The sequence below is a fragment of the Microtus pennsylvanicus genome, chromosome X (genome assembly GCF_037038515.1).
Source record: "Microtus pennsylvanicus isolate mMicPen1 chromosome X, mMicPen1.hap1, whole genome shotgun sequence".
Taxonomy (NCBI): Eukaryota; Metazoa; Chordata; class Mammalia; order Rodentia; family Cricetidae; genus Microtus; species Microtus pennsylvanicus.
Window position 1 is genome coordinate 76,068,108 of NC_134601.1, and position 13,066 is coordinate 76,081,173.

General features: G+C 38.1%; 1 protein-coding gene across 1 annotated transcript in view; it reads right to left on the reverse strand.

Moving 5' to 3' along the window:
* The window catches only part of LOC142840369 (uncharacterized), a 248,668-nt gene extending 241,900 nt beyond the window's left edge, over window positions 1-6,768 (reverse strand). The window contains exon 1 of the mRNA XM_075956922.1: window positions 6,690-6,768. Coding sequence (XP_075813037.1) covers window positions 6,690-6,768 — 79 coding nt within the window. The remainder of the gene's footprint in view (window positions 1-6,689) is intronic.
* Window positions 6,769-13,066: the final 6,298 nt, after the last annotated feature.

Here is a 13,066-nt window from a genome sequence, read left to right on the forward strand (position 1 = left end):
ACTTCAGATGCAAGTATACAGCCTGGAGTAACCACAGATGTCAGAAAAGTAAAAAGGTACCTTGGTTGGGTGGATCACTAGAGAGGGGAATAAAAGGTTACAAGCAACTTGGAAGTCACAGTGCATAAAATAGAGAAGCACTTTTACTGGGAAAAGGGGAAGTGAATACAGGAGAAGGAAGAAACATGGTAAAATAAAGAGGTCTGAGAAAGGCTGTAAAAATCACATTATTATCTATTTAGCTAAATTATATTTAATAATACATGCAATTTGGGATATATATATGTGTGTGTGTGTGTGTGTGTGTGTGTGTGTGTAATCAAAATGAAGTTATTAAACTTTGGCTGACAATACTTCACAAAGGACCATAGACTAGCTAACACAACTTCCAGTACCACCCATTAGAAACCCCTTTTGAATTGTTGGTGAGGAAAATCCAAAAGATTCCTCCCCCAAATAATACAGACTATTATTTTGACCTTGGATACCTCCTAGAGGGGAAAGGTAACTCCATATTGCTGAAGAAACAATGTACTTTGGGCCTAAAACCCATAGGATCTGAACTGAATCTGACCTGAGAGCTTCCTCTCTGAGGACTGGCTTTCACTCTACTAGGTGCAATGGAATCTTCCAATAAAGAGAAACTACCAGCATTCATTCTTAAGCAGCTGCAATGCCTATGAACAATAAGAGTGCAACAGTTGTTGATGGTAGCCAACTGGTCTCTAATTGGACTTAAGGCCCACCCAACAGGAGGACAATCGCATCGGTTACTAGAAACTGAGCCAACCACCTGGGGCAAGCAAGGTCATGGATCTTAGAGAACCTCCTGCTGCTACTTTCCTATATCAGCATACTTCCCAACTGCATTCTAAATATCTAAATATCTATTCTTATTCTCCCAGGTAAGTGTATCTTTCATTCCACATCAAAGAATTTTCTCTTTATAAAAGAAGGAGACTATAACAGAAAACTATGACGGATAAAAATACAGAAAACAAGTAATTGTGTGGTGCCCAGCCCCAACTGATAATCTACAATAACTCCCACAATTAAGGTTCAGGGAACACAACATAAGAAGAGGCAGGAAGATTTTAAGAGCCAGGAGACCAAAAAAACTACTGTGACATAGCGTCTCCTACAAATGACAGAGCAGCTTAACTCATGCTGTCTCAACAATAAGGTTGCCAAAATAAAATCTGAAAAACACAATATCAGCAAACATGCTAAAATGGAAGGAGACAGAAGACATGTCACCAAGAGACAAAGAACAAAAGGCAACTAAGGCATGCTGAAAGCAAAGAAACAGTCCTCCCCAGGAATACACCCCATAATTGGTTATCTAATACCATGTGATTAGTCCTGAACTCATATACACACAAGTAAAACTCGATAGACTGAGCAAGATAGATTTATATATTTAGTACACACACACATGCACACACAAACACGAGCTCACACACGTGTACATGTAATAATAATAACGAAAGAAAAAAGGGCCGTGATATCAAGGAGTGGGTGGGGATACATGTAAAGAGGGAAATTATAAAATCATATTTTGATTAAAAAATAAAAAAATAAAAATGGAGAATGTAAAACAAGGAGCTATGGATCTGAACAGAGTTCTAAAACAAATGAATGAATAAATAAATAAATAAATAAATAAATAAATAAATAAATAAATAAATAAGCTGGGCAGTGGTGGCACACACCTTTAATCCCAGCACTCCGGAGGCAGAGGCAGGCTGATCTCTGGAAAGTTCCAGGCCAGCCTGGTCTACAAGAGCTAGTTCCGGGACAGGCACCAAAGCTACAGAGAAACTCTGTCTCGAAAAACCAAAAAAAATAAATAAACAAGTAAAACAAATGAGTTAAAATGGCTAATAAATAGCTAAAAAATAAGTTTAGCATCCCTTGCAATTAAGGAAATGCAAATTAAAACTACTATAAGAGTTCATCTTATCTCAGTCAGAAATTCTAAGATCAATAAAGCATCTAACCACAAATATTGAAGAAGATATTGGAGGAAGGGAACCCTTATTCACTGTTGTTCAGACTGTTATCTAGTACAGCCACCCTGGAAATCTGTGTAAGGGATACCAAAAAAACCTAAAAATCAATCAACTATGTGATCCAGTTTATTAGCATATGACCCAAAGGAATTGACACTCTACTCCACAGATGTTTGCTCAGTCATGTTCATTCCTGTTTTATTCAAAAATGTTAAGAGATGGGAACAGCCTAAATGTCATTACCTAGTGAATAGATAATGAAAATTTGGTTCATATACACTATGGGACACTATTCATCTGTAAATAAAATAAAAACAGGAAATTTGGGGGTAAAAATTAAACTAAAAATATCATACTGTTTCAGACCTAGAAAGACAAATGTCATGTGCTCACCCTCATTTATGGATACTAGATACAAATCCTCAGTTGTGAGCAAATAACCTCAAGTAACCGCAGAAACAAGAAAAGTATAAAAAGCAACCATATGGATCAGGGGATTCTATAAAGTGGAATAACAGGATACAGGTGATAAGAAGGAATAAATAGGGAAAATAGAGGAAAGCCATTAACTGGGGTAGTGAAAGGAAGAGATATAAATAACATTAAGAATATTTGAAAATGTATAGGGAATCATATTATATTTATCTAAAATTACACATAATACATATAAGCATGTGTGCATCCACACATAGTTTAAATGAAGTCATGTAACTTGGGATGATAATGTTTCTTTCCAGGAGCCACACACAAAAACCTCAGTATCAAGAACCAGAGGCCTCTTTTCAACTTATCAGGAGAGTCCAATATTATCCCAACAAAATATAGCCTGTTCCTACTGTTCTTGGCTATCTCCCAGAAACTGAAGATAAGTCCTTATTTCAGAAGACAACAATGTTCGGACACTCTACAAACTTGGAAGATTTGAGATGAGTCTAATCTGAAAGCCTTTTTCCTGAAAACTAGCTCTCATATACCAGAATTGTGTAAGATACAAAGAAAATGAAGTGTCCAATTTATTACGCATCTGTAATGCCTATGAAACACAATCGTGACCAACAAGGAAAAAAAACCTTACAGGTTAGTGACACCTGTACCTTCATGGTAAAGAACAGCTGCCTAATTGAACTTAAGGTCTGCACAACAGGAGGGAAATCATATCTAGTAATGTGAACCCAGCTAACTACATACCCATGATTAATGAGTTCATTAAGCCTGGGGAATAACCCAGTACAGCTACTTTCTTAAATCATAATTCCTAAATGTATTTTAAATTCTTATTCTTATACCCACACAGCAATGAAGATCTCAGACATCATTAAAGAAGCTTCTTTTCTGCAGCAGATGAAGATCATTTCAGAAAGACACAACTAGTCAAAATACAGAGAGCAACTGTGATACAGTGATAAACCTAGAACATACTCCATACAAATACTTCCTTTAAGGGAATATTGTAGAATAGGATGTGGGATATTCCCAGGAATTCACAAGGATGAACCCAGCTAAGACTCCCGGGCCTTCCTCTGTAATCAGACTGGTGATTAACCTAGTTGTCATCATAGAACCTACATCCAGTAACTGACAGAAGCAGATGCAGAGATCCATATCCAAGTACCAGGCTGAGTTCCTGGAGTACAATCAAAAAGAGGAAGGAGGAATTATATGACCAAGAAGGGTCAAGATCATGACAGGGAAACCCAGAAAGACAGCTGAAGGGAGCTAGTGGGAGCTTCTAGACTCTGGTCTGACAGCTGGAGAAGCTGCAAAGGAATGAATTCAGCCCTCTGCATATGGAGAACAGTTGTGTGTAGCTTGGTCTATCTGAGGGGCCCCTGGAAGTGGAACTAGGATCTATCCCTGGCGCATGAGCTGACTTTTTGGAGCCTATTCCCTATGGTGGGATGCCTTGCTCAGCCTTGATGCAAGGGAGTGGGGCTTTGTCCTGACTAAACTTGATGTGCCAGGCTTTGTTGACTCCCCATGGGAAGCCTTACCCTTTCTGAGGAGCGGATAGGGGTGGGTTGGGGAGAAAAGTAGGGGAGGAGTAGGAGGAGGGGAGAAAGGGGAACTGTGGCTAGAATGCAAAATGAATTAAAAAAAATTTAAAAAGGAAGCAAAAGAGTGTGTGAAGACTGCAAGATCCAAAGACCCAGGAAGTTTGTTGCATGATTGTGTCTTTTAGACATGTCAGACAAGTTACAACCATGAAATCAACAATATGGCTGCATAAACTAGACAGGAACAATGAAAATACCAGTTGACATACCAACAAGAATGGGTAAAATCTCAGAGGGTCCCACCCCTAGATAAAAGCTATAGGCAATTAATGACTGATGAAAGAGGGATAGTCTTCCCCAGGGATCAAAGCCCTAAATGATTTTCTAATACCAATTGCAAGTTGTGTTTATATATTTATTTGCATATATGTGTACTTAAACATATATGTTACAATAATTAAATAAAATATTCCATAAATTTGAGAAGGAATATAGAAAGTAAAAGCTAGAAGATGAAGAGAGGGGAGAATTATGCAATTATGTTTTAATTTAAAATCTAGGTATCTGAACTTAAATATGCAGCACTATATATAAGAAACTCTGCCTAACCAGTTTTTTTTTTTTTTGATTTTTCGAGACAGGGTTTCTCTGTAGCTTTTGGTTCCTGTCCTGGAACTAGCTCTTGTAGACCAGGCTGGCCTCGAACTCACAGAGATCCGCCTGCCTCTGCCTCCCGAGTGCTGGGATTAAAGGCGTGCGCCACCACCGCCCGGCTGCCTAACCAGTTTTTAAAAAACTTTATTGGAACAATCAAAAATAAAGATTACCCATAAACTCCCAAGTCTTATCAGAGTTGAGGGAATGGTCTTCTGTAAGTTCAATTCTGTTTTTCTCTTCAAATAACAGAAACCATTTATGCTTAAAGTAGTTCTGTAACACGATGAAGCAGACAAACTAAAAGCTAGGATTCCAGTAAGGAAAATGTCTTCATTTATTTGGTGAGAGAATGAATAGCAAAGTCAGGTGCCTATAATTCATTGTCTGCTTATTTTAAATACTTTTTTAACAAGTGCTGTTATAAAACATGCCCATACCACCAAACAGAAGTTAACTAAAAATGCTACCTTGAACATTTCTTGCTGTAATGGTAATATTATAGAAAAAGTGAGATGTGAAATATTAAAGTTATGATATCAGTAACATTTACTGAGTGATGATAAATATTATTTTAATATTTTCAAATAATTTACAACTCTGTGAGAAATAGATAAAATAATTTATAAATTTATGAATTCATAAATATAAAAACATTGAGTCACACTTAAAATGACTGACAGAAAGTGTACTGAGAAAGAAAGGAAATGTTATGGGAACACAGGGAGCATGGAATTTCTTCTTACATTATTACTGTCTTCATTAGTAAAGTCTAAAAACTAAAAGAAGATAATTCACAGAAACAATGATAGAAAACAATAGAAAAATTAGAATTCCATTCCAAAAGTAAGAACTAAGTTGCTATTTCCTAAAACATAAGTTTATATTGGCTTTAGGAATTTTAATTTTTCAAAGATTAAAAATTATGAACATTAGTACTAAATGTGAAAAATAAATAGAATACCATGTCCACTTGAAATGCTTCTGCAATAAAAATTGATACAACTGACTTTATTATAGACTTTCGCTGCTAATTGTACCATTTTAACTAAATATGAGAAAATAGTAATATATCAAAGCTATTTTACAGATGACAAATTCAAATAGTATAATTCTGTTTAAATTGTTTATTTTCATCTATGCATTCCCTGATCCAATTTACATAACATAGAATATTCTAAACCATCATTATTAGTCACTATGTAAATAAAACATTACAATATCTCAATGATTCATATTATCTTTTAGAAGAGTTTCCACAGTTAAAATATTCTAAAGACAGATTGCAATTTTGTCAAAGTATTCTTTGATTTGATAGCAATAAAGACAAGTGAAGAAAGATGACTTTGGTTCTCTCCTTCTTATCAATAAATGTATTATTCACTTAATATCTGTTAACATGAACAGCATGTGATGGACTTAAGACTCATCTCTCAATGGCTAAATATATAAAGTGTAATAAAATTTAATTAGTAATAAAATTAATTACATTTAGCTCTCCTGTTATTGCACTTATTACCCTAAATTTCCCATCCTCCTCCTTTCTGTAGAATATATATCATATTTACTCTTGTTCTATATTTATATTCTGTCATTACTTCAGAATATTTTGCTTGTTTATAATTACATTAATCATATTAACATATTAGTTTAATCCTAATTAATGCATTAATTTCAATATCCATACAAGAATGGTATTAATTAAAACAAGGAAAATATTTATGCATGTGAATGTATGATCACGTGTATTATTTGAAACTGAACCCTGGCACCTGCACATGCTAGACAAGTTTTCTGACACTAAGTTAAGCTATATCCTCACCCAGCCTATGAAATTTTTCTCATACTGTATTTATAAAAAATTCAATTGTGTGTCCTTAAACTTTAAATATTGAAACATTATCAATGAAAGACTGAAAAGTGCTATTTTTATGTACAAAAATTCTGTAAAATATGATTAACTAGCCATGTAAAAATATGAACTGTGACAGAGAGAGACATGAATCAAATCATTTTTAAAGTATCTTACCTTCTACCCACATACGAACTTCAGTGGGAGAGGATGTCACAACAGGGTCTCCCTGGAAATAGTGGAACAAGCGTGCCATTTCTCAGAATGGACAGACAAAATTTCAATAGCTATGAATGAAATAGTAAAACTTAATTAGGTTATTCATTTACTTATTCATATACTCTAAATTTTATATTCATATATTATAAGGTGTGGATGTTTGGAGGAAAATACTTGGCCATTCATTAATAATTAAATCATTATTTGTTGAATAGCTGTTTAGAAAAATACAGAAAATTCAAATAAATATCCCAATTTCTGTTTTGTACTGAGTAGGAATTGAAGGACTCCACCAAGAGAGATTGAAAAAATACATAAACCTTAATTAACTTTAAAAGTACAATACAAAAATTTTTAAGAAGTTTATGCTTATCTGCACAGAAAACAGTTTTATGCAGCAGGGGGCATCTGAGTCAAACCAAAGAAAACTAGACAAAAATGACCCATGGGGGGAGATGATAGAATTTTCCCCACCTACAAAAATTAGATATACAATTCTTTCTGGAATCAAACTATTCATTCTCAAATTGTAAATGATTATTAGTCTTCATAATTTTGAAGAACCCTGTCCCTTTCCCCATTTTTTCTGCAGTTTTCAAGGTCCATGCTGTAACACTTAACTCTTAATCCCTACATTAAGCAAAATCCAAACCAGGCATGGTGGCACAATCCTATAATTCCAGTTCTTCGGAGACAGGAGCAGAAGGATCAGAAATTCAATCTCATTCTCTGGCTAAGTAGAGAATTTGAGGTCAACCTGGGCAATGTGAGACCATATTTCAAAAGACAAAAAATAAATATGACAACAAAGAAAATGCAAAAGTGGCACATTAATAACAATTTAAGAGATAAGATTGTGATATTAAAGACACTCTCCAAACCGGTTTTTCATTTTACTTTCTATATTTTAACTAAATTGTATTACCATATAGAAGTACTTTACAATATGTAAACAATATTCATATCTAAAAAGGTGTTTTAAAATAAACAAAGCAATTCTCTAATAAATATTAAATGTAGGTCTCACAGTGTTATCCTAAATAAGGAAGATCAAATTAGATTAATTGTATCACCATTCTCTCCCTCCTCACTTAGCCCAATTTACTCACACCCCTATTTACATAATTATTTCATTTCTTGGATTACTACAAAGTATTTTGTTTACCTGGACCTTGCTCTTCAATAAAACTGAGTTTTAAATTTGACTCAAATTGAAGAAATGTCATGGACTAACAGGATTTCTAGACCAATGCTGTCCAATAGAAGAACATTCAGCAAAGTAAGAATCTTCTACATTAACACTGTTCAATATGGTAGTTATAAGTCATATATGATCATTAAGCAGGTAAAATTGTAGCTAACAATACTTGTGGGCACAATAAATTTTTATTAAGTTGACAATTTCATTCATATTTATAATGCATTCTGGTTATTTTCATTATTTCTTATCTCTGTCCCTCCCCATTAGTCCCTGCCCCGCCCTGACTCTTTTCCAGATACCTGACTTCATTTTGTTTTGTGGCCCATTTACTTTAAACAGCGTCATCTATCCTTTGGGCCTGTTCATTGGAGTACGGTGGGAGGCACTAGCGTTAACTTTAACTGTACTTGATTTTAATTTATTGAAAATTAATGATTACTACATTGCCAACAGAATGTTGGAATTTTCAGTCAAATATTAGGGTTACATACTTAGTAAACCATCTTAAACTACTAAGGCTACTAATGAAATAGATCAGAAAAAAAAAATTGCTTACTGTCAGACCGCCAGCTGTCTTAAAATACAGATGAAAGCAGCAAGGAATCCACCAGCACGATGTGTGAGGATAGCAGAAACTATACAGAACAGAGAGGGTGGGAGATAAAATACAGATTTAGGTTAAGCATCAATGGTGAACTATCAAAGCTTTTCTCGGTTATAAGAATAGAATTTATATTAGTATGTCACTTATGAGGTCCTGATATTCTGCAAAAAGTTTGTTCCAGTCAAAATGAAAATATGTCTTGTCATTCAAATACATGTATTTGATAAGTAAGTGATGTGTGCTTATTATATGCAAGCATGGGGAACTGGACTAGTTTAAAACATGTAGTTTGGCTGTGATTTTGTAGCGTCATTTAAAGTCCTCTAATTTCAAAAAAGTGGGTCTTCAGTATGCAATGAGAATAATTTTTTCCATTCTTTTTCTCTAACCTACTCAAATGATTTGATTTTTTGCCTTTCTGGCACCCACTGCTTTTCTTTTAACTGTTGATAAGAGGACTGTGGCCTGTTTTCCCAGACTGCTGCAAATCCTTATGTCTGTTTATACAAACCATTCACCCTTGGTTCTTATCTCAGCACTTACGAATGAAAATAAAAGAAAGGAAACAAACATTGGCAAAATAAAACTTAAAACTAAACTATTTGTGGTCTAAAATAGTGGAAAATTTTCTTTTCAGACCCCAGACTCTATTCCTATGAATGTTGTGTAGCTTTGAAAAGAGCTAATTAACCTTGCTTTATGCTCAAGGGCTTGGGTCTACAGCCTGTGTAGGGTGCTGAGCTGGAAACTGGAGGGCCCCTAATTATTAGCATTTTAATTAAGCTGGATGTATTTTAAATACACAATAGATGTCCTATTACCACATCCAAGACATTAAAGCGTTAAAATTTAAAGTGAACCAAATTCTACAACAGCAGCTGAACTGACCACGGTTATCTCTGTGAGAGAATTATATAAATAATGCTGACAAGGATCATAAAAGGTGAATCATGGGCTCAGGGGATTTAAACATTTAAACAGCAGTTGGACTGCTGTCTAATCAAGCCATCCCCCGTCAAGGTGCGGGGGGCAGGGGGGGGAGGGAAGAAAACGGAAAAAAGCCAACATTCTAAGGTAAAAACGGCCAGCACAGTATGCCAAGGCTTGCCAAAAGCCAAATTTTGTGTGAAAATTTCCCCACGCGGAGCTCAAATCCTCCTTCCCAGAACTCACACCCCCTTTTCCCCCTATCCCTCCACGCTGTGGCCAGAGCTCACGACGAAGAGAAATCTCGGGATTTCCGCCTGAGAGAGGGACCATTCAAACTCCCAACCAAGGGGCCAAACTGTCAGCGGAGCGCTGCCTTTTCCCGCCCTCGCCTTCCCCTCCGACTCCCGGGCCACCCTGTCCTCACCCGAAGTTCCGCCTCCGCTCCCTCCGGACCTCTTCCCACCCGGCGAAGCGCGACGCCGGGCGCCCGTCTGGACGGTGTGGGGACGCGGGCCACCCTGGGGGACCCCCCGCAGCGGCCCGTGGCCGTTCACTCCCACCTTCCCTTCGGCCCGGGCGCCTCGCTCCGCGGCTCCCGCGCCTCTCCCTTCCCGGACCACGCACGCTCCGGAGCAGCCCGCGAGGCGGCTTGTCCTCAGGGCGCCCAACGGTCCCTCCCGGCCGAGCGCCGCAGCCCCTCGGCGGGGCACGACGGGGCACGTCACTTACTTGTCCGTCGCCCTAGCTCCGTGGTCGGGTCGCCGAGGGGGCCGGGATCCCCGTCAGCGGCTGAGGCCGGCCATGGAGTCGCCTCCGCCTCGCGCCCCGCGCCCCAAGCCGCGCTCGCACTCAGCCGCTGGCCGACGCGTGCTGAAGAAGCTCCGCTGGCCGTCGACGTGACGTAGCGCCTGCTCGGGGAGGGGGCGCGGGGGCGTGCGCCGCCGCGCCTCGGGCCGGGCCTTGACCCTTGACCCTTGCCGCTCCGGGGGCACCCGAAAGCCTCCCCGCAAAGTTTGCTCGGCCTGGCGAACTGTCGGAAAAGCCGGCAGAGCTCCTCAGGGAGTCTCGCGCGACATCACGCGCGCCCCCAAGGCACTCGCTGAAAGAGCGTGAATTCAGCGGAGGGAGAAAACTCGCTGGGGAGCAACAGGTGGCCCTAGGCTCCCGAATAAAGGGATCCTGCCCCGGAGACCTAAGGCCACGGGAAAAGTGCCCCTTCCTTAAAGTCTGCACAGAAGCTACCTTCCCTTACCTAATCTTCACAGCCTATACGATTGAGGTCCCGACTTCGGGGTGAGGGCGGAGGAGTCCGGAGAGGCTAGAACTAGGGTCTTTTGTAGTTACCCACCGTTCCGCGGATGCTTCGGATTAGTTCAAGTAGTTCCCCCGTATTAATGTGCCTTGGACGGACGGAGATGCTGTGTGTGTTTAAAGTAGCCCCACGGAAGTGTCCTGTTTTCTCACTGCGTCATTCGCTTTCACTGGAGCACAGGTGGCCCTAAAAAAATTACATCCCTTGACCCCTTGACGTTTTGAATCTGAATCTGTAGCCTCCATTTCAGACAAAGCTGAAATGATACTCTTGGGCTCTTGCAGCCCCGCGTATCTGAAAAGCCCTTTTCCCTGCGCCAACCGATAGGGAAGCTGTGGGCGACAGACATTCTGCCGTGGTGGGTAAATGCACACATTTTAAAATCCGTTGTGAAAGAAAGCATCTAAAAGTGACAATAAAGTAAATCAAGCTTTCTATTAATACCCACAATCACTGAAAAACATTTCTCCAAGGATTTCATCACCTCCACCCCAAAGGCTGTAAGGTTCACCAAAGAAAATCGCTGAATTCTGAATACAGCTGAAATTCATCTGGAAAATAATATTTCTTTCTTTCTTTCTTTCTTATTATAGATGGGGAAACTGAGACCCACGTAGAAAAATACTTGTTTCAAGTTCCATATTGACAAAAGAGCCTAAACATCTGTACCCCACTGTAGTTCTTCCACAAACATCTCACATATATCATATTTAGAGAATTTTGTAGTCAAGTTTAGGTTTGTCTCCCAGGATCTAGGTACGAAGAAGGGACGGGGGAGGGGGTGAATTCAAACACCAAGGATGAATGAGGGAAAACAGATGATGATAAGTGGGGGAAAATAGATGCAACACAGAAAAAAAGGCGTTTTACAGGCATGAATATACATGAATCACTTCAGATCAAATGAAATTATTAGAGCCAGTTAGCAAGCCAGGGAAAACATGCTGGCTCATGTCCATTTTTACAAAGGTAGATGTTTACCACCTTTATCAGATGTCTCAAAGTAGCTTCTCTCCTGCTTTCTCATTTTATGCATAGCCACTGTATATATGCAAGCAGTTACTATTATTACTACTACTATTATTATTACTGATGTAACATTGGAATGCCTACAGTGAAATTGTTTTAGGTTTCAATATTTTAGTGCAGTATTCAAAAGCCTTTGTATATACAGAACCTGGATTAGGTCTGGCACATTCAAATTGTTAAAACCTTACTTTTCTGTTATTTAATTACAGGGGCATTTTTATATAGAATCTCTGTTTAAAATTAGGGCATAATACTTCATTTGTTGCTATTGCCAAGGTTTCAGCATCCTGCAAGTTAATCTGATAAACTAATCTGTGCTAATTTGTTAATAATTATCGCCAACCTCCCTCTTAAAATGTGTGTAATTTAACTGTAGCTTTGTATAATGTCAATCACCAAGACCTGGCAAGGTTTAATTATGCCTCCTGCCCCTTTGTGTTTAGCCCTTTAGATGTTAAATGTAGACGTGCGCGTGAGCGTGCACACACACACACACGGATGTATTTATGTAAAAAAGCAGGCCAACATAGAATGAAACATTGCAGGTATATAACATAAACTAAAATCCTCTAATTTTAAGTAAAGGGGTTTAAGTACACAGTGTGGGGACAATGGTATTACTGTTTATGAGTAATGCATCACAGATTTCAGAAGTTTCACATTCACCTTATTTCCTCCAACAAATGATATATCATTAACAAAAAGCAAAAATGAATTTTAGGACTACATAGCCACCATCATATTTGTTACCTGGAGAGTAATTATAAACCAAAGCTTAATAAAAAAATCAATAGCTCACTGGCATAAAAATCAAAACTACATAGTCTTGGTGGTCTTATTACTGTCAGGGTAATATTGGCACAGAATTTCTAACACAATTTTCATAATAAAAACCATATCATATATGAGTATAATATTTACATCTTCTCATGCTCTTCTGAATATATTGTACTCATATAGGCATGTGTGCATGATTCTCTGTCTCTGTCTCTCTCTCTCACACACACACATACACACATACAATAGCATAAGTTTTCCTTGTCTTTTCTACCATATAGGAGCACAAGATAAAGGTGCTATGGCACATTCCTCTATTTTACATTATGATATACATGAAATCATGAATTCTGTTTAACTATGTAATCACAATTAATTCATATTTCCTCTTCCCTTCTTTGTAAGGTTCAAGTACCTCAGACAAGATAGACGTCTGATTTGCATAAACAGAAACAATTTCATAAAAAACTCAGTTAACCTAA